Source organism: Tamandua tetradactyla, chromosome 7, assembly GCF_023851605.1.
Source record: "Tamandua tetradactyla isolate mTamTet1 chromosome 7, mTamTet1.pri, whole genome shotgun sequence".
NCBI classification, from domain to species: Eukaryota; Metazoa; Chordata; class Mammalia; order Pilosa; family Myrmecophagidae; genus Tamandua; species Tamandua tetradactyla.
The window spans coordinates 122,476,462-122,499,881 of NC_135333.1; the positions used below are offsets into that span (position 1 = coordinate 122,476,462).

A 23,420-nucleotide genomic window follows, 5' to 3' on the forward strand; every position below is an offset into this window, starting at 1 on the left:
GCCCTTTACTATTGACTCTTTGACCAATATCAAACTTTTGAATTAGGTAATATAAGAACTTGTTTATAATTGTAGATTTAATCAGTGGGATACATGGCACTATACATCTCCTTTCAATCATATTCACCTTCAATATGGCAATATGAATTGTAACCCCACTAATTAGTCACCATCGCTTTCCATTCCTTTGCATTTAAATTCAGCCTCTTGGGTGGTCCTTTCCCATCTCTAGCATATGTGTACCTCTATGTTTGCTATATTCTACAGTGAAATTAAAAATGACCTAAATGGATGGAAAGACATTCCATGCTCATGGATAGGAAGGTTGAATGTCATCAAGATGTCAATTCTACCCAAATTTATCTACAGATTCAATGCAATACCAATCAAAATCCCAACAACTTACATGAAGACTCAGAAGAGCTGGTTATCAAATTTATTTAGAAGGAAAAGAGACCCCAAATAACTAAAAGATATCCTAAAAAAAGAAAAACAAAGTGTAAGGACTAACACTTCCTTACTTTAAAGTTTATTAGAAAACCACAGTGGTTAAAAAACCATGGTACTGGCACAAAGATAGAAGTATCAATCAACAAAATTGAATCAAGAACATGGAGATAGACCACCAAATTTATGGAAAATTGATCTTCTAAAAGGCTCCCAAATCTGCTGAACTGGTACAGAATAGCCTTTTCAATAAATGGGCATAGGAGAATTGGATATCAATAGCCAAAGAATGAAAGAGGAACCCTACATTACACCCTATATGAAAATTAATTCAAATCAGATTAAAGACCTAAATGAAAGAACCAATACCATAAAACTTCTAGAAGAAAATACAGGGAGACATCTTCAAGATTTAGTAATAGGAGGTAACTTCTTAAACTTTACATCGAACATAAGCAGCAAAATAAAAAATAGATAAATGGCAAATCTTAAAGATCAAGAACCTCTCTGCCTCAAAGAACTTTGTCAAAATGGTGAAGATGCAGCCAACTCATGGAATAAAATATTTGGAAAACACCTCTCATATGAAGGCTTGATATCTTATGTAGCTAAAGAAATTACACAGCTCAACAACAGAAGAATAAACAACCTAATTATTAAATGGCAAAGATTATGAATAGACAATTTACCAAAGAGCAAATACAAATGGCTAAAAAGCATATGAAGAGATACTCATTTTCTTTAGCTATAGGAGAAATGAAATCAAGATGACAATGAAATATCACCTCACACCTATTAGAATGGCTGCTATTAAACAAACAAAACTACATATGTTACAGAAGATATGGAGAAATTGGAACACTTATTCACTATTGGTGGGAATATATAATGGTCCAACCACTGTGGAGAAGAGATTGGCAATTCCTCAGAAAACTAAATCTTGAATTGCTCTATGACCGATGCTTTTAAATAGTGAAAATTTAAGGATAAAATTCCCACCTTACTGATTCAGTGCTGCCACAAGGGTTTCAAAATAATCCCCATATCCCTAAAAATACTGTAGGAAATGATGTCGTTAACATAGTGACATAAACAGCTATTGAAAATCTTTTCTGGAAAATTCTGAATTTTTCAGAATACTAAAGAAAGATATACACAGGAGAAGAAGCCTATAAATGCTGAATTGAAGAGAGACAACAATATCAGGTAGGTGACTCCATACAGAGCAACCAGTTCTCTCCCAAATCCCTCATCTGGTCTCACACACTAAGTTCCCTCATAGTACTGAGACAGACCCCCACCATCTGTAGACCCAGGGGACAGAGGAGGGCATTTCAAGGCCCAGGATAGTGAGGAATAAAAAATCAAGAAAACATGGTCAGAGTCTGTTAATTCCAACTCTGGGTCCAAAAGCCCTTCTGCCATCTCTGAGGGAAACAGCACAGGGTCAACTGATACCTACCTGGGGGACAACTGAAGACTGGATCAGTGGGGGAAGTCCTATACCACAAATTAAAAAGTGAGAGACACAGACACACATTTAGCCAGATTTTGGCCCATAAATGCAGGGCAAAAGAAACCTATAGTTTCAGCCCCATTTGGCCAGATGTAACCCAGGCTCACAGGCAAATGCTTCTGAGGACAATTACATTATCAAATATCACCAACTTCTGGGAAGACCAGAACGTGCAAGAGAATTGAAGGGGGTTTTCATATAATCTTCAGAAAAATATCTCAGACACCTTGGAGCTGGTCCAGACACCCTCCAAGAAGCACACACTTGTGTTGGAAGAGAAATACAGACAACAAGACTATGAAAGCAGTGCCCTAAACAAACCTAGGTCTTTTGGGACTGTGAAAAACAGAGCACCACTGGGACCCAGCAAACTGGCTTTACCTATGAACAGAGACCTTGCTGTGGAGCCCAGTGCCTCCCCCACATCCCTGAGGCAGGTCACTGTGGGTGTCTGGTTTGGGGGAGACTGAGGGCAGAACAATTTTGACAATGGGCTGGTGGGAGAGATGAGGAAATCCTCAATATGATCAATGCAGTATATGAAAAACCCTCAGCTAACTTCATACTTAATGGAGAGAGACTGAAAGCTTTCCTTCTAAGATCAAGAACAAGACAATGATGCCCACTGTCAACATTTTAATTCAACATTGTGCTGGAAGTTCTAGCTAGAGCAATTAGGCAAGACAAAGAAATAAAAGGGATCCAAATTGGAAAAGAAAAACTAAAACTTTCACTATTTGTGATATGATAATATACTAGAAAATTCCAAAAATAATCTACAATGAAGTTACTAGAGCTGATAAACAAGTGCAGTGTGCTGGTTTGAGATGATGTATGTCCCCTAGAAAAGCCGTGTCTTAGTCCTAATCCTATTTTGTAAAGGCAGCCATTTCTTCTAATCCCTATTCAATATTGAATGTTTGAAACTGTAATTAGATCATCTCCCTGAAGATGTGATTTAACCAAGAGTGGTTGTTTAATTGGATTAGCTGGAGGCATGTCTCCACCGATTTGGGTGGGTCTTGATTAGTTTCTGGAGTCCTATAAAAGAGGAAACATTTTGGAGAAAGAAGGAGATTCAGAGAGAGCAGAGAATACTGCAGCACCATGAAGCAGAGAGTCCACAAACCAGCGACTTTTGGAGATGAAGAAGGAAAATGCCTCCCAGGGAGCTTCATGAAACCAGAACCCAGGAGAGAAAGCTAGCAGATGATGCCATGTTCACCATGTGCCCTTCCAGCTGAGAGAGAAGCCCTGACTGTGTTTGCCATGTGCCTTCTCACTTGAGTGAGAAACCCTGAACTTCATTGGCCTTCTTAAACCAAGGTATCTTTCCCTGCATGCCTTAGATTAGAAATTTCTATAGACCTGTTTTAATTGGGACATTTTCTCAGCCTAAGAACTGTAAACTAGCAACTTATTGAATTCCCATTTCTAAAAGTCATTGCACATGGTATATTGCATTATGGCAGCCAGCAAACTAGAACATACAGCATAGTGGCAGGATACAAGATCAACATGCAAAATTCAGTAGTGTTTATATACACTAGTAATGAGGAATCCGAGGAGAAAATCAAAAAAAAAATTCTATTTACAATAACAACCAAAAGAATCAAATATTTAGGAATACATTTAACCAAGGACTTAATAGATCCATACACAGAAGACTGCAAAACATTGCTAAAAGTAATCAAAGCAGACCTAAATAAATGGAAGTACATACTGTGTTCATGGAATTGGAAAATTAAATATAGTTAGAATGTCAATTCTACCCTAATAAATGTATAGATTCAATGCAATACCAATTAAAATACTAACAACTTACTTTGCAGAAATAGAAAAATGATTAATCAAATTCATTTGGAAGGGCAGGGTGCCCTGAATAGCTAAAAATATCTTGAGAAAGAAAAATGAAGTTGGAGGTCTCATACTACCTGACTTTGAAGCATGTTACAAAGATATAGTGGTCAAAACAACAAGGAATTGGAATCAAGACAGATATACTGACCAGAGAGGAATCAGAGTGTGCAGAAGTGGACCCTCTCATCTATGGTCAATTGATCTTTGATAAGGCAGTCGTCTATTCAACTGGGACAAAGCAGCCTCTCCAATAAATAGTGCTTTGAGAACTGGACATCTATATGCAAAAGAATGAAAGGGGATCCATAGTTCACAACTTGTAATGGTTTGAAAGGATGTCTGTCCCCTAGAAAAGCCATGTTTTAATCAAAATCCTATTTCATAAAATGGCAGAATAATCCCTATTCAATACTGTATGTTTGAATCTGTAACTAGATCATCTCCGTGGAAATGTGATTTAATCAAGAGTGGTTGTTAAACTGGATTAGGTGACGACATGTCTCCACCCATTTGGGTGGGTCTTGATAAGTTTCTGGAGTCCTCTAAAAGGAAACATTTTGGAGAATGAATACGATTCAGAGAGCACAGAGCAGAATGACATAGCGATGAGAAGCAGTGTCCACCAACCAGTGACCTTTGGAGATGAAGAAGAAAAATGCCTCCCGGGGAGCTTCATGAAACAAGAAGCCAGGAGAAGCAGCTAGCAGATGATGCTGTGTTCACCATATGCCCTTCCGGATGTGAGAGGAACCTGACCATGTTCACCATGTGTCTTTCCAGATGAGAAACTGTGACTGTGTTCACCATGTGCCCTTCCACTTGAAAGAGAAACCCTGAACTTCATTGGCCTTCATGAACTGATGTATCTTTCCTGGATGCCTTACATTGGACATTTCTATAGACTTGGTTTAATTGGGACATTTTCTAAGCCTTAGAACTAGAAACTAGTAACTTATTAAATTCCCCTTTTTAAAAGCCGATTCTGTTTCTGGTATATTGCATTCCAGCAGCTAGAACACACCCTATACAAAAATTAACTCAAAATGGATCAGACCTAGACGTTAGAACTAAGACCATAAAACTTGTAGAAGAAAAATAGGAAAATATCTTATCAATCTTGTAATAGGAGGCAGTTTCCTAGAACTCACAAAGCACAAACATCGAAAAAGATAAATGGGATCTCCTTAAAATTAAACTTTTGTGCATCAAAGATCTTTGTCAAGAAAGTAAAAAGGCAGTCTACACAATGAGAGACAATATTTAGAAACCATATATCAGATAAGGTTTAGTATCCAGAGTAATATAAAGAGGTTCTTAAACTCAACAACAAAAACACAAACAATCCAATTTTTAAATCAGCAAAATAACTAAACAGACACTTCTCAGAAAACAAAATACATATGGCTAAAAGGCTCATGAAAAGATGCTCAACTTCAATGGCTATTAGGGAAATGCAAATCAAAATCACAATGAGATATCATCTGACACCCACTAGAATGCCATTAACAACAACAAAAAAAAAAACAGAACAAGTGCTGGAAAGGATGTGGAGAAAGGAGCACACTATCCACTGTTGTTCGGAATGCAAAATGGTACAACCACTATGGAAGACAGTTTAGGAGTTCCTCAGGAAGCTAAGTATAGAATTGCCATATGATCCAGCAATCCCATTACCAGGTATATATCCAGAGGACCTGAGGTCAAGGACACAAATGGACGTTTACTCCACAGTGTTTATAGCAGTATTATTTATGATTGCCAAGAGATGTAAACAGCCCAAATGTCCATCAATGAATGAGTGGCTAAATAAGCTATAGTATATACATACAATGGAATATTATGCAGCTGTAAGACAGAATAAAGTCATGAAGCATATAACAATGTGGATGAAACTTGAGACCATTATGCTGAGTGAAATTAGCCAGAAACAAAAGGACAAATACCATATGGTCTTACTAATTTAGTGAACTAATATTAATAAGTGAACTTTGAGAATTGAAGTTAAGAACAGAGGTCATCAGGAGATAGAAATAGGGTTGAGATTGGGCAATTGGTGCTGAAGGAATACAGATTGTGCAACAGGACTGATTGGAAAAATTCAGAAATGGATAGCACAATACTACATGATTGTAGCAGAATAATTAAGTACACTGAATGAAGCTGAATGTGAGTATGATTGAGCGAGAACAGTTGGGGTCATATAGGAAACCAAAAGGAAAGATAGAGGATAAAGACTGAGATGGTTTAATTTAGGAATGCCTAGAGTAGACAATGATTAAATATATAAATAAAAATAAATATTTTTGCATGAGGGAGAACAAATGAATGTCAACATTGCACGGTCCTGAAAATAGATGGTATAGGAGGAAAAGTACAATCAATGCAAACTAGAGTCTATAGTCAACAACAACATATAACATTGTAATATGCTTCTGCTGAATGTAACAAAGGCATTATGCCAAAACTAAATGTCAACAGGTGGAGGGCATGGGGCACAGGTATGGATTCCTTAGTGAAAGGAAAGGAAATGACTTCATATAGATTATGGTCACTAAGGTATGCCTATACACTTAAGTTGGATTGTGTGATGTGTGAATAAAACTGTTTAAAAATGAACAGAGAGGAACAAGTGCTAGAGAAAATGCTGAGAAAGAAATGTACCTATTCACTCTTGGTAGGGAAACTGAGAGGTGCAGCTCCTTTGAGGGCAGTGTGGTGGTTCCACAGGAGGCTAGGACTGGGGTTGCCATAAATCCTGAAGCCTGCAGCTCAGTCTATACCTGGAGGAACTGAATGTGGGGGCACATATGGACATTTGCGCACTGGTGTGTCTGGCAGCAGAGTTCATGACCCACAATGGATGGAGGTGACCTAAGGGTACAAGGACTGAAGATTGTTTTGGCTACATATATCCCATTGTACTTTAGGGTTTTGATCTTTCACCATTAAGTATGATATTAACTGTGTGTTTTTCATAGATGTCCTTTATCCAGTTGAAGAGGCTCCCTTCTGTTCCCAGTTTGTTGCATATTTTTATTATGAAAAGGTGTTGAATTTTGTCAAATGCTTTTTCACATCAATGGAAATAATCATAGGGTTTTTTCCCTTTCATTCTATTAATATGGTATATTACATTAACCAATTTTCTTATGTTGAACCACCCTTGTATTCTTTGGATAAATCCTACTTGGTCATGGTGTATATCTTCCACTATGCTGCTGAATTCAGTTCAGGATTTTGGTACTGATCTTCATAAAGGATATTCATTCGTACTTTTCATGCGATGTCTTTGCCTCACTTTGGTATTAGAGTAATATTGGGCGCATAGGATAAGTTAGGAAGTATTCCTTCTTCTAATTTTGGGGAGAGTTGGAGAAGGATTTGTTTTAAATATTTTTTAATCACTGGATAGAGTTCACCAATGAAGATATATGGCTTTTCTTTGTTTTCTTTGAAGTTTTATTACTGACTCAATTTCTTTACTTGTTTTTGGTCTATTCAGATATTATATGTAATCTCAACTCAGTTTTGGTAGTTGGTGTGTTTATGAATTTGTCCATTTCATGCAGGTTATCTAATTTGTTGGCATACAATTATTCATAGTATTCTTTTGTAATCCTTTTTATTTCTGTAAGACAGATTGGAATGCCCCCACTTTTATGTCTGATTTTGGTAACTTGCATCTTCTTTATTTCTCTGTAAATTGAGCTAAAGGTTTTCAATTTTTTGACCTTCAAAAGCAACTAACTTTTGATTTTGTTGATTTTCTCTACTATTTTAATACTCTCTCTTTATTAATTTCCACATTTCCTTCCTTCTACTTACTTTAGATTTAATTTTTGCTTCTTTTTCCTGCCTAGGAAATTGTGAAACAAGAAATCTGACATCTGTTCGAAAGAAGACACGTAAATTATTATTTATAACAGCACTATAATAGAAAAAACTGAGAAATGACATAAATCTCTATAGATGGATAAATGGATAAATACATTGTGATATACATTGGAATACAATACAGCAGTGAAATTTAATAAAGCAGTATTTGACATATCATACACTGAAAAATATTCAGCAAAATATCCATTTGCATGAGAATATATTCAATTAAAAAAACAGATTTTAAGCAATATCTTTTTCTTCACATGGCTCATTTCAAAAACAAAGTACCATGAAAATGTCTTAACCAGAGAGCCTGGATCATAAGCTCACCTCTGCTCCACAGGAGTAATGAAAGTGATGTTTCAGGCATCTGCCTTGAGTAGCAGGATGCATATGATGAGAAATACCAAAACAAGGTGATTTGAAGGCTATTGGACACCATTCAAATTTTTCTGACCCCTGCCCATAATGTTCTATATAGGACCAGGATCAAATTCAGAATCATGCCATGCATCTATATGTCATATCTTTTAGTCTCATTCCATCTTAGTTTGCTTTTTTTCTTAGTTTCTTAGTTTGCTTTTCTTTAATTATCGTGGCTTTTGTGAAAAAGTCAATTACTTCACAGTATGAACTCAATTGTGACTTGTCCAATATTTCCACATGCATTCCTCATTTTCTTTTGTCAGGCATAGCACAGAAGGCATGTTGTGCTTCTCTCAGTACAACACATCAGGAAGCTCACAATGTAAATCCGTCCATTACTGGATAAGGTTGATCCTCTGCATTCTCCTCAATATATAGAACAACCAGACAGAAAATCAACAAGGAAATAGAAAAGTTAAAAAACTTGATAAATGAATTAGACCTAACAGACATATGTAGGTCTTTACACCCCAAAATCCAGGACATACATTCTTCTTTAGTGCTCATAGAACATTCTCCAGAATAGATGATTTGCTGGGGCACAAAACAGGTCTTCATAAATTTAAAAACACTGAAATAATTCAAAGCACTTTCTCTGATCACAATGGGATGAAGCTGGTACTCAATAACCACCAAAGAACAAGAACTTTCACAAATATATGAGATTAAATAACATACTCTAAAATAACCAGTGGGCCAAAGAAGAAATTGCTAGAGAAATCAGTAGCCATCTGAAGATGAATGAAAATGAAAATACACCATATCAGAACTTATGGGATGCAGCAAATGTTGTGCTGAGAGGGAAATTTTTGCCCTAAATGCCTATATTTAAAAAAAAAACAATGGGCAGGCCACAGTGGCTCAGCAGGTAGAGTTCTTGCCTACCATGCCAGAGACCCAGGTTTGATTCCTGGTGCCTGCCCATTTAAAAAAAAAAGAAAAAGAAAAATTTTTAAAAAAAGAAAACAAGAAAAAGCAAAAATTGAGGACCTAGCTGCTCACCTGGAGAAAGTGGAGAAAGAATAGCAAACTACCCCCAAAGCAAATAGAAGAAAAGAAATAACAAAGATTAAAGCAGAGTTAAATGAATGGGGGAACAAAAGAACAATAGAAATAATCAATAAAACCAAAAGTGGTTCTTTAAGAAACAATTAATTGATGGGCCACTAGCAAGACTGACAAAAAAAAGAGAGAGAGGATGCAAATGAACAAAATCAGGAGTGAGAAGGGATGTATTACCACAGACCCTGAAGAAATAAAAATAAATCATAAGAGGATACTATGAACAACTATATGCTAACAAACTAGACAGTTTAGATGAAATAGACAAATTCCTAGAAACATGCAAATAAGCTACACTGACTCAGGAAGAAATAGAAGCTCACAAGTAAAGAGATTCAATCAGTCATCAAAAATCTTCCTACAAAGAAAATCCCAGGGCCAGATGGCTTCACAGGGGAATTTTATTAAACATTCCAAAAAGAACTAACACCACCCCTGCTCAAACTTTTCCCAAAAACTGAAGGAAAAGGAACACTGCCTAACTCACTTGATGAAGCTAATATCATTTTAATACCAAAACCAGGTAAAGATGTTATAAGAAAGGAAAACTACAGGCTAATCTTCCTAACGAAAATAGAAGCAAAAGTTCTCAACAAATTACTAGCAAATCAAATACAGCAACACATTAAAAGAATTATACACCACGACCATGTGAGGTTTGTACTAGGAATGCAAGGGTGGGTCAACCCAAAAAATCAATTAATGTAACACTGCACATTAAAAAATCAAAAGTGAAAAATCATATCATCATCTCAATTGATGCTGAAAAAGCATTTGATAAAATTCAACATCCTTTTCTGATAAAAATACTTCAAAAGGTAAGAGTCAAAGGTAGCTTCCTCAATATGATAAAGGACATATATGAAAAACTGATAGCCAGCATCGTACTCAAAGGAGAGAGACTGAAAGCTTTCCCCCTAAAATCAGGAACAAGACAAGGATGCCCTCTGTCTTCAACATTGTACTATATTCAACTATTATTCAACATTGTACTATAAGTTCTAGCTACAGCAATCAGGAAGAAAAAAGAAATGAAAGCATCCAAATTGGAAAGAAAAAAATAAAACTTTCATTATTTACAGATGACATGATTCTATACTTGAAAATCCTGAGCAATCTACAACAAGGTAACTTGAGCTCATAAACAACTCACCAAGCTGGCAGGATACAAAATTAATGTGCAAAAATCAGTAATATTTCTATGCACAAGCAATGATCTGAGGAGTTAAATAAGGAAAAAATTCCATTCAAAATAGTAACTAAAAGAATCAAATACCTAGGAATGAACTTAATTAAGGAAGTAAAGGACCTGTACACAGAAAGTTCCTTTGATTGCTAAAAGAAATCAAAGAAGATCTAAATAGGTGGAAAAGGATTCCCTGATCTCGGATAGGAATAGTTAAGGTGTCAGTTCTACCCAAATTGATCTATAGATTCAGTACCAATCAAAATACCAATAAAATAATGATATCCTATTTTGAAGACTTGGAAAAGCTAGTTACCAAATATTCATCTGGAAGGGAAAGAGACCCTGAACAGCTAAAAGTATCTAAAAAAAAGAAGAACAAAGTAAAAGGATTAAGACTTCCTGACTTTCAAACTTACTATAAAGCCACAGTGGTCAAAACAGCATGGCACTGGCAGAAAAATAGAAGTACTGACCAGTGGAATCAAATCAAGAGTGCAGAAATAGACCACCAAATCTATGGTCAACTGATATTTGACAAAACCCCCAAATCCACTGAACTAGGACAAAATAGTCTTTTCAATAAATGGGCATGGTGGAACTAGATATCAGTAGCCAAAAGAATGAAAGAAGACCCTTACCTTACACCCTATACAAAAATTAACTCAAAGTGGAACAAAATTAACTATAAGAGCTAGCACCATTAAGCTTCTAGAAGAAAATGTAGGGAAACATCTTCAAGACCTAGTAATAGGAGGTAGCTTCCTAAACTTTACACCCAAAACACAAACAACAAAAGTAAAAATAGATAAGTGGGAACTCCTCAAAATCAAATGATTTTGTTAAAAGGTGAAGAGGCAGCCAACTCAATTGGAGAAAATATTTGGAAATCACACATTGGAGAAAGGTTGAATATACTGTATACATAAAGAAATCATGCAACTTAACAGCAAAAGAACAAACAGCCCAATTATAAAATGGGCTAAAGATATGAATAGGCATTTTTCTGAAGGACAAATACAGATGGCGCAAAAGAACATGAAGAGATGATCCTTTACATTAGCTATAAGGGAAGTGCAGATCAAGACTACAATGAGATATCACCTCACACCTATAAGAATGGCTGTTATAAATGTTAAAATAAATTTAGTAGATTGAAATGCTAGTGATCAATGAAAGGGAGGAGTAAGGGGTATGGTATGTATGAATTTTTTTCCATTTTCTTTTTATTTCTTTTTCTGAATAGATGCAAATGTTCTAAGAAATAATCATGATGATGAATATACAACTATGTGATGATATTGTGGATTACTGATTATATATGTAGAATGAAACAATCATATGGTAAGAATATTTGTGTTTGTATGCTGATATGTTTAATAAATAAAACAAATAAAAAAATAAAAAATAAATAAATTTTATAAAGAAAGGATGCTATTAAACAAATAAAAAACTAAATGTTGCAGAGGATGTGGAGGAATTGGGATATATATACACTGCTGGTGGGAATGGATAATGTTACAGCCGCTATGGAAGATAGTTTAGTGGTTCCTTAGGAAACTGAATATCAAGTTGCCCTATGATTCAGCAATAGCACTACTTGGTATATACCCAGAAGAGCTGAAAGCAGTGACATTTGCATACAGATGTTCACAGCAGCATTATTCACAATTGCCAAAAGATGGAAACAATCCAAATGCTCATCAACAGACAAGTGGATCAACAAAATGTGGCACATATATATATATAGAGAGAGAGAGATAGATGTGGCATATATATATATAGATATATCTCATATATATATGATGTAATACTATGCAGCAGTAAGATGGAATGATGTCCTGAAGCACACGACAAGAGCCTTGAGGACATGACGCTGAGTGAAATTAGCCAGACACAAAAGGATAGATACTGCATGATTCCACTTTTATTACCAGCATAAAGGTATAATCAGAGGCTTATAATACAGAATATAGGGGACTTAGAGATTCATAGAAGCTAGAGATGGGTGAATGATTAGCTACGGAGGTTGAACTCCAATTTAAGGGAATAGATAGAAGTGAAAGTGGTTCCCTAATGGGTCTGTAAGTAATATTACCATATTGAAGGTGAACATTATTGAAAGGGGTTATATAGACCTATGTGTCCCACTGAATAACACTAGAAATATGAATAAGTTCTTGCAAGAACTATTTCAAAGATATGATTCATGTACAAAGAGTGTTGAAGTCCAGAGTATGGGGGGGGAAACTGCTATTGCATGCTATTGCATGCTATGGGCTATGTTTCACAGGAAAACATCAGCAGTAACACAGTAACAGCAGGGGTAAATAATGTTGGGAGGGACAAAAGTTAAGGGAAGGTTTAGATTTCCTATTTGGTGAGGATGTGTTTATTGGTTATCTTTCTCTTATTGGTTTTCTTTCTCTTGGGAACAATTATTTAAAATTGAGAGTGTCAATGGACTGTGGACTTTGGGCATTATACATGATGCCTTATGAATGCAGGTGGCTGAAGGATACACCAACTGAGAAATAGATTGGTGAACAATGGTGTATACATATGATCAAATATTGTGCTGCTACAAAAAGGAATGAAGTCATGAGGCATGCAACGATGTGAATGAACCTGTGGGTCATTTGGTGAGGTAGAAAAAGCCAAAAACAAAAGAACAATTATTGTCTAGTCTCCTTTACAAAATGCTTATGAGAAAATAGGGGCCTAGGTTGTAAGGTCTTATAGCAGACACATTTAGTACAGAGTGGTAATTATTGTTTCTGGATTTTGAAAGGATGTTTTATGTACATATAACCTGGTATTTAGAGATAAGAAGGAAGCTGATCAGGTTGGGATTAAAGTAATTCAGAACACAGGGGTAAGGAACATGGTGCATATATTAGAACCGTACCTACTCTTTGAGACCAAAGGAAGAAAGGTTTATTTTGTTCAGAACCTAACTTTTCTGTAGCACATACTCTAACTCAATCTGTCTGGATAGCTCATTTGAACAAATGAAACACAGGGAGCCCAGAATAAGAATGAGGGCCGGTAGTCTTCATAGCTGAATGTAATGCCTGAATATATCCTAGAATATATTAAGCAGACAATCAAAAAGTATTGGAAAAGTCCCTTGAGGGACAGGAGAAAAAAATATGGAACTACTAAACTTTACTATCAGGGAATCCCCTGAAACTGTGTCAAATCTTAGGGACACCCAAATCAATAGACCAAGCCCTCAAGGCTTACACTTGTGAAGCTTATCTAGGTAGCAGAGAAGCTTAGCCTACCTATAGGTATGCCTAAGAATTACCACTGGAAGACCTCTTTTTTGGCTCATAAGTAGCCTCACTCTCTCTAAACCCAACCCTGCAACTGAAATCATTGCCCACCCCCTATGTGAGACATGACATCCAAGAGTGACAGTCTCCTGGGTGACATGGGAGATGACTCCCAGGGATGAGTCCAGCCCTGGCACCATGGGATCAACAATTCCATCCTGACCAAAAGGGGTTAAAGTAGAGTAACTAATAAAGTATCAGTGGCAGACAGAGTTCAAATAGAGTCCAGAGGCTACTCTGGAGGTGGCTCTTATGCAAGCTTCACTTAGACATTGTACCTATCATAACTTGCCAAACCCCAACAAAACCATTTCAGCCAATCATAAAGAACACCTGGGACAACATATAAGATTCCTCAAAGGTTCCATGCACTGGAGTAACTTTCCAGAAACCTACAACCTCCAGATGGGTCCCTGGACCAGATAAATCCTGAAACCTACAGGGCCCTGCCTTTCCAGAACATCAGCAAGTTCCATCTCCCTATCCCATATTACTGACAGCCCCTCCCAACATGAAAAAGTTAGAATGAGTATAGCCCAAACACCCCTAAAGAGTGGGACAGAAAGATCAAAGGAGATGGTGAAGTTTTACAGAGAAGGTAGAGTTTGACAAATAAGTATGATTGCTGAATCATTAAACTGATATTTCTTTTAGTCTCCAGTATCTTAGAGTAGCTAGAATTAGAAACCTAAAGTTATGGAATTGTAACCTATACCAAACCCTGAAACAGGTTCTACAACTAATTGTATGCTGTGCTTTGAAATATATTGCTTTTTTGTATATATGTTATTTTTCACAAAAAAAGAAGGAAAAAAGTCTATTATGATGATAAATAAATATTCATTTCTTCTAGCCTTCTACATTCTGGAGCAGTTAGAAGGAAAAATCTGAGATGATGGTATGGTAGTCCATGACAAACTCTGGGATTTGTCCTGTGACTACTTGTTAAAAATTGTTTTGAAAACTATTACTTTTTTCCTTCTTTGCTTTGTATATATGTTATATTATACAATAAAAATAAGTTAAAAAAAAGATTTGTCTTCTGGATTTTTCCATTGTAAAAGTTTATATACATATGTATGTATATATGTTGCATTTACTATTAATAAGTACTGGGGGGTATTTTTTGAAACTGTGAAAATATGCTAGCCTTCATTAAACTTTCATCTAAAAATTTTATCATCCGCTGATGATTTTTGCTTGGCTCAATGCTTACTATGATTGTTACTGCGTAGCACAAGCATTTTTGAAAATTCATATTTGCAATTCTTATCAATAGTTTTTCAGTCTAAAGCAAAATTGGAGGGAAGGGGGGATTCTTCACAGGTAGTTAAAGATAGATCTTAACCAAGGACTGATTTTAGCATTAACCTTCAAATAGGAGCATTCATCTCACCAAACAGAAACTGAGAATTAAACACAGTACACAAACTCTTAGACAAAGTTCAAGACATGTTCCTCTGCTTCATCCAATCTGAAAACCCATTTGTCAGAGGGAATCAGATAGCATAGTTCTTAGAAGTCACATGACAATTACAATTTCCATGTAAAGATTTAGAAATTGAAAGTATGTGGCTTTGAAAAGCCTTGAATAAATGAACATTTTTCAGGCCTGATGCAGGAAATAAAGAGACACAGGACCTTCCATCAGAAAATATTTCTTAGGGTACAGATGACTGAAAGTAAAGAGAATACTTAGAAAAATGTTAAATCCTCCTCCATCTCTCATGCTACTTGACCCATGTGGGATGGCCACAGCAAAAGAAGACAAATGAGGAGTCATATGACATTATCAATATTAAGCAAATAGTTAAGTTAAGGTGTGTTATTTAGCATTGTGCCCAGCACTTAGTAAACTGCTCAAAAGAAAGTATTACTGCTTTATTTTGTATTATTTTTAATCCTTATTATTATTGTAGTTCCTATAATTCTTTTGTACTATGCTTTCATGTTAGCATGAGATGTCTCTGTAGACAATCTTTCCTAATCCCCTATTAAAAGTTCAGTTCCAGAGTTCTCGAGACAGTTTCCATTAGCATGCTCTGAGTGTGGGTCACCTGGGATCTTTTATTTCTTTCCTTAGTTGATTATGTGAGGTCTCCTCTGAATAGAACACTTAAAATATGTTACTTTCAGTCTGGTATAAAATCAGCAAAGCAGCACATATCCAGGCGCAAATGAGTCAAAACAGAGGAAATAAGACCTTGAAGGGAGAGTACTTCCCAGGGTTTTATGATCAGTACTGTAAATATGCTTAACGCAAACAAGGAAGCATCTCAAGGGATTACTTACTAAGTCACAGTGCATTTTAATGTACTGTGGAAATAAGAAGTGGCAAACGACAGCTAAGCTGATAATATAGTAAGATGAGTAGGAAAATTCCTACTAAATTCTCATTAGCTTATGAACTTTTATGAATAATTAGGTCAATAATTAGTGACAGGGAAACAAGCTAAATTTCACACCACTTTTCATCCACAGCTAGCTGGCTTTTAAATTGCGGCTCATCTCATGAACATCTATAGGTAAAGTCCCACAGCACTTGCCCTGAAAGTGGAGTGTAAGTATCTTCTCAGTTTTAGCTCTATCAATGCTAACTTTGGGGGATTGCAGGACATGAAAGCATATAAATATAATTTTTTGACCTTTTGAATTGAAATGTAATTTATACTTATTCTGAAACATTCAAACAGTATAGACAGATATAAAGTAAAGAGAGAAATTTCCCTTTGTGTCTCCCACATCCTGTTTAGCTCCATAGAATTAACTATTGTTAACAGTTTAATTTTCCAGACCTTTGACTATGCACAGAAAAATACAGTTTTACATATGTTTTAACCCTAATGGGATCATATGATACATTGTTCAGTAGCTTGCTTTACTCATGTAGCAGTATATCAAATACATCTTTCCAAGTTATTTCATACAAATCTTTCCCTTTCATTTTTGCTGGCTGCATAGCATTTTTTAATTTGGATGCTCCAAAACTATTTAGTCATTTTTCTATTACTGGAAATTTAAATCATTTCCAATTTTTTTAATTTGCAAACACTGCTAAAATGAATAGCTTTATAAAATCTAAATTCTAAAATTATAGCATTTATGTAGATTATGAATGTGAAGTTTTGAATAACATAAAACTGTTATCCAAAGACTGAAAGTTAATGACCAGGAAAGGCAGAAGCCTGGACATTCAGGTCACCACATGACATGCCTGGTTCCATGCATCTCAGTGATGAGGACATTCTTGAGTCAACTGTAAGAATGATCTCCGGTGTTCCACATGAAAACACAGACTACAGGTGGGCAGAAGGAGGTTTAAGTTTTCTTTATTTCAGAGATCGAGGAAATTAGAGCTTAAAAGGTCTAAATGATCCTTGACATTCGAAGCTGTTTTCTTTTTCTTTCAGAAAAAGAATATTATAACCAATTATCTGGTAGTGCCTTTCCTGGTTCTATAATTTTATTGGAAAATAGATTTTATAAGGAGCAATGCTTGAACTGTATGCTTAAACTTAAAAGAATCTGTAGTTTTCTTAATGAGGTTGATGAGTTATGAGTTGATTAGGTTGGTCAGCAAGGTCATAGTGAGTTATCAACAAAACAAAATCAATACAGGTTACAATTTTAAATGGATAAACAACTTTCTACAACGTTTTAACAAATGTAGCTTTCAATAATAGAGCGTTAGTCTCAAGGTTACAAATCAATGGTCCTTATACCTGTGATAAAAGATCTTTCAATAGTATAAGAAAACTGACCTTCCTACCTATCAGACTTAGAAACTCAATTTTATAATACCAAGTTACAGAAAAAGTGTAAATTTAACTTACATCTCATTATAAGAATATCTAAATATTCAGAAAGCTGTCTATATAACAAAATACAATTATTCACATTTTCAAAAAATGTTTGTAAATTGTTCCCAATTCTTCAGGTCCTTCATTAGAAACTCATAAATAAGGCTTTCAAGTATGTGTCACTTATATTTTTCTAGTCAGAGCAAGGCTAAATAATTTTTAAATAGAATATTTAATAATATGGCAGTAGGAATCTGGTTGGAGAGATACTGTTCCTCTGCTGAAACCATTATAGATAGAAGAACTGGGACTTCAGGAAAAGCAGATAATGGCATCAAAGATTTAATGTCTGATGATATTAGTTATGATGACTCAAAATTTGAAGGGAAGTTGGAGGTATCTCTGTTTATTGTGGTGGTGGCTGATTCCCTCCTAAAGGGAATCAACAAGTAACCTCTTTTCTTCACCCCCTGAGACCAAGAGAAGGAGGGAAATGAAACATTTCTGCTAAAGTAGCAAACATAAAAAGACCCCATTAGTAGGGGCAATGTTCAAAGTGAAAATAGAAACAAAAACTAGAGGAAATAATTACTTGAGCAATGATTTAGAAGGCTTGGAAAATATATGAGAAGCCTGAAAGGGAGCCATAAAGAAAATCATCCTAGCAATTTTTAAAAAATAGTTCTGAAGAGTCATACCCCCAAAATAGAAAATCTTGTTTAAGTCAGATAGGCAGGAAAAAGGTGCTTGAACCAATTCAATGGCAAGACCTATATCCCACCTCAATCTTCAATATTCTTGAATCCCTCTCACTTTATATCTTTCCTTTGTACCTTCATAGGCAGCAAAGGTTAGCAATGAAAAACCAAACACTTCTGACTGAATTCATTTTGCTGGGACTAACAGACATTCCAGAGCTTCAAGTTGCACTTTTTGTACTTCTTTTCCTCACCTACATATTCAGCATCATTGGAAACCTGATCATCATCACCCTGACGCTACTGGATTCCCAACTCCGTACTCCCATGTATTTCTTCCTCCGGAATTTCTCCTTCTTGGAAATTTCCTTTACAACCACTTTTACTCCTAGGCTGCTATACAGCATCTTGACTGGAAACAAGAGCATCAGCTTTACAGGCTGCTTCACTCAGTATTTCTTTACAATATTCCTTGGAGCCACAGAATTTTACCTTCTTGCTGCCATGTCCTATGACCGCTTTGTAGCAATCTGCAAACCCCTACATTATACAACCATCATGAGCAACAGGGTTTGTGTCCAGCTGGTTCTCTGCTCTTGGCTGGGTGGATTCCTGATCATCTTATGCCCAATCATCCTGACAAGTAAACTGGATTTCTGTGCCTCCAATGTGCTGAATCACTATTATTGTGATTATGGACCCCTCTTGGAGATATCCTGCTCAGACACAAGTTTGCTGGAACTGGTAGACTTTATCTTAGCATTTGTGACATTGGTGGTCACCCTAGTACTGGTGATTCTCTCCTACACAAACATCATCAGGACCATTCTGAATATCCCTGCCACCCAGCAAAGGAAAAAGGCTTTTTCCACTTGTTCCTCACACATGATTGTCATCTCCCTCTCTTATGGCAGCTGCATCTTCATGTACATAAAACCTTCAGCCAAACAAGGAGTCGCCTTCAATAAGGGAGTAGCTGTACTCAATACTTCAGTTGCCCCTTTATTGAACCCCTTCATTTACACTCTTAGGAATAAGCAAGTAAAACAAGCCTTCAAGGATGTGACCAGAAAGGTTGTGAGTCTTTAATAAAATCAAAGGAAATCTTGAAATATATTGATTAATATATTGAAATAAAAGCTCAGGGAGAGCTTCTCTCACCCTCTCTCTGTTTAAAAAGAAATCTCAGGTGATTTTATCATTCGAATGTGTCAAGGATAAATTTCAAAATTGCCAACATGAGGAAAATCTCACGGGTAAAAATTTAAATGTTTCTTTCTAGTAGTTAGATTTTTTTCTTTTTTGGCCAGGTGTTTAAAAGATTCTAAAAATATGAAAATGCCTACTCTCCTAAATTTTTCAAATCTATCTATTTTAAATAAAAATATGTTACTTATGCCACTGAGTAATGTGCTCATTGTGGTTATTTTAAATGATTTAATATATAGACCTTTAAGCTCTTAGTTCTAATTTCTATAATGGTAACAATAGATATAATCCTGTAACATATAGATTTTTATAGGAAAAATATGCAGATAGATAACATTGTTAGTCTGACTACAAGAAAGAAATAAATTTAGGATAAAATTTAAATTTAGGATTGTTACAGGATCAGTGATCCTCAGCTTACTGGCCATCACATACGGGCTTCTTAATTTTATCAAAGTCTTTAAGAATGTTGTCCAAACATTTTATCATAAATAGCAGTCACCTCCAAGAAGAGACCATAATTACATCTTATAATAAAACTCTACTCCAGGCCAATTTTTCTCAGATTGGAGACAATATTCTTTTTCATCCTTCTCTCTATAACAACCATACAACCATCTTTTCTTACAACAAAAAGTATCTCTACAAAATAAATTTCTAAGATTGCTATTTCTGACTCTATCTCACCTTGCAGTTATGAAATAGGAAGAAAAACTATTACCAGGGGATCCCTAACAGGGTGAACAGACAATCTCCTTTTAAGGGAAGATCCAGGGGAGATGGAATCTTGGCCCAGGCCATGTTGGCAATTCACAAAACCGGTAGGGATCAACAAATATGCCTGAGCTATAGGGGACTTATTTTGTAGGTGACCCTGAAGAGTCTAGGAGGAAAAGGGACTGCCTAAGAATGAGCCCAAATTCAAGAAAATTAAAGCTAAAGATAAGTCCTAGAATGTCATCACTTGACAAGACTTGTAAAGTATAACACATCAATACTTCGCCCACCCCCCGTATCATGATCTGTCCCACATTTGTTTCATTCTTTTCTAACAATGGATCAGCTTTCCTGATCAGACATATACTGTCACTTGGTCTCTCATGGCTGCCCCATGAAATCTACCCTACTTTTCACCTTGACTACCCATAGTTAGCAAGTGCAAGGCCTATAAGTTGAATTATAAATACCCAGGAAAGGGATGATAACTGTGGGTCCATAACTTTGGTATCCAGCACACTTCCAATCATCAATGGCTAAAGAACTACCCTTTATAAGGTGAGCCTAAGACAGATTCTTCTCAGGGGAGTGTGTGCTAGGAGAGAATGATCACAAATATGGAGTACAAAATCTCTGTACAGGGTCTTAACTGGACCAAGTTTTTCCATGTTTTTAACTTTTTGTTGTAGTAACATATATACAACTTAAAATTTCTCAAATTAACTACTGTCAGGTGTATAATTCAATAGTATTTATTACATTAACAATGGAGTGCAACCATCACCAGCATTTATTATTCCAATTATTTTATCACCTCAAACAAAAACTCTGTACCCAGTAAGCAATACCTGTCTAGTCCCCTCACTACCCCTGACTCATGATAATCTATGATCTATGCTCTTTCTCTATAAAATTTGCTTCTTCAGGATATTTTACAGAAGTGAGATCCTATAATATTAGTCCTTTTATGTCTGGTTTATTTCATTCAGCATGATGTCATCAAGATTCATACATGTTGTAATCAGAACTTCATTCCTTTTTATGGCTGAATATATTCTCTTGCGTGTTTATATCAACTTTTGTTTATGCATTCATCTGTTGATGGACTTATGAGTTGCTTCCACCTTTGTCTCTTGTGAAGCATTAACTCTTCTTCCACAAATTTATGCCATCTTGATTTTCTTCATTTTCTCAAACTTGTCTTCTCTTCATCATCCCTTCCCAATATATCTCCTGTCTTGATTTATACATCTTACCCTTCAGCCATTTCCATGGACTTGTTTTGTTTTTCTGACCAGAAAATCTGAAGGATGTAAGATTGTTGACTAACTACATGTACTCAAACTCAAAATCTGTGATTGCAACATTCATCCCTCAGGTCTCTCTGCCTACAGCTAAACAATAAAAATAAATTAAAACTTAAATTAAAAACAAATGTTCCCAGAGAGAACTAAAGACAAATTTTATGAGCTCACAGATTTACCTGGGATGAATCCTGAAAATAAAAAAATCTAAATACCAAATACAAGAGGAAACTTAAGTAACATTTAGTCTCTTGGCAAAAGCTCTGCTCAACACAACACCATGCACCTCCCATTCAACAATTCAAGGTCCTTGGAAATCAGTCCACTTTTGACATTTCTACATAAATGATACAGGGATTGAAAATGTGTAAATCAGAGGAGGCTAGAGGTGCAAAATCAAAAAGGAAATGGTGGGGGGGGGGAGGTCGACATAGGAAAGGGAGACCAGGCCTATAGAAGAAAAGGTGGAGGGACAAGAGCATCCTGCCTTCCAGCATAAAGTTGGAATCAGATCATGTTGCACCAAACATAAAGAAGAGGAGCTGTTCTGAAATGAATCCTGAACTCCCCAATGGTGACAGAGTAATGCCAACAGCAAGGGAAAGCAAGCAATACTTCTGCATCCCTCATGCTCCCAAGGAGGCATGCCACAGCATGTTACAGAAGCAGTTAAACCTGCTGTCAAATGCCTTCAATTCACATTACCTGCTATTTGACTATGGGCAATTACATAACTTCAGTATGTTTCATCCCCTCATCTACAAAATGGGAAATTAATAGTATTAATATCTAGCATTGACTATATGCCTAGCACTTTTCTAATTTTCCAATACATGCCACATTTTATGATTCAGGTACTATTTGTACCAACATTTTACAGAAAAGACAACTTCAGAACAGCTTCCTCAAAAATTATAATATAATGAAAGACAGAGAAATTGTTAAAATGCTGCCCAGCTCAGGTAACAGCACAATAAAATGATGCTATCGCATTGTTTGCTATTGTTATCACTACTACTGCTGCAGTTCCCACAAGGCTTTTATCTTGTCACTGATGCATTGTGTCAGCTTCCTCAAGGGAATCTTAGGGACATCTTCTCCAGTCACCTGTTGAAAGTTTCTTCACAACATTATTAAAAAAAAAAAAAAAGCTAATTAGCATTTCTGGACTGGCTTCCCTAGAGAAATCTTTCAATCTCCCAATTTCCCTGTTGAGTAAACCAGACAAAATGTGTATAACTCAAATTGGTATAAAATGTGCAGAGAAGTCCATTTCCAAACTTCAGACAGACAAACATTTAGAAGACTAGAGTGGTCTCATGTTCTGTGATTCATTTCTAAAGGGCAGCCTCTCCAAGGATTATGTGTCCATTTCCAATTTGGATCCATCAGAGAAAGGGCCTTTAAAAATGGGTTAAAAGCAAGGGGAGCTAGAATATATTCTTTTTAAATAGTGCTCAAGAAGCCTTAATGCTTTGTGAGAAATCAGGATATGAATCAGCAGTAGGAAGGCAAATATGTTAAATTGAATTCCACCTTTCCATGCACATCTGACTTCTTGGTTTTGACGCAACCACGTGGTATCCAGGGGTAAAATCCCTCAACACCTTTCCTGAGCCTCAAAAAAGTATGTCCATAGATAGTTATCTTTCTATGAAGGTGAACCACAAATCCATCTGAATGTGAATTTCTACTACTCCTTGTTCTTTCATCATTACAAGCCCATATAGGCTTGTTTTTTTTCTTTAAATTAAATTATCAAGATGAGTATAAATTCAAGGGAAATTCAAAGTCTTCATTCTTTGTTCACTGTCCCTCTGGAAATAATTATCACTATCCATTCGAATTTTTCTAGAAGATTTTATATGCACTTAGAAATATACACTGAAACTTCCAATCTCATACACAGATAAAGATCATTACTTATACAGGGTGCAAGTGTAGTTTAATGGTAGAATTCTCACTTGCCATGTGGGGT

General features: G+C 35.9%; 1 protein-coding gene across 1 annotated transcript; it reads left to right on the forward strand.

The window, feature by feature from the left end:
* Window positions 1-18,327: 18,327 nt before the first annotated feature.
* On the forward strand, window positions 18,328-19,301 carry LOC143642493 (olfactory receptor 6C4-like). Its single transcript, XM_077110953.1, has one exon. It carries the CDS (start codon window positions 18,372-18,374, stop codon window positions 19,299-19,301), a length of 930 nt encoding a protein of 309 aa, XP_076967068.1. The 5' UTR covers window positions 18,328-18,371.
* The last annotated feature ends 4,119 nt before the right edge of the window (window positions 19,302-23,420 follow it).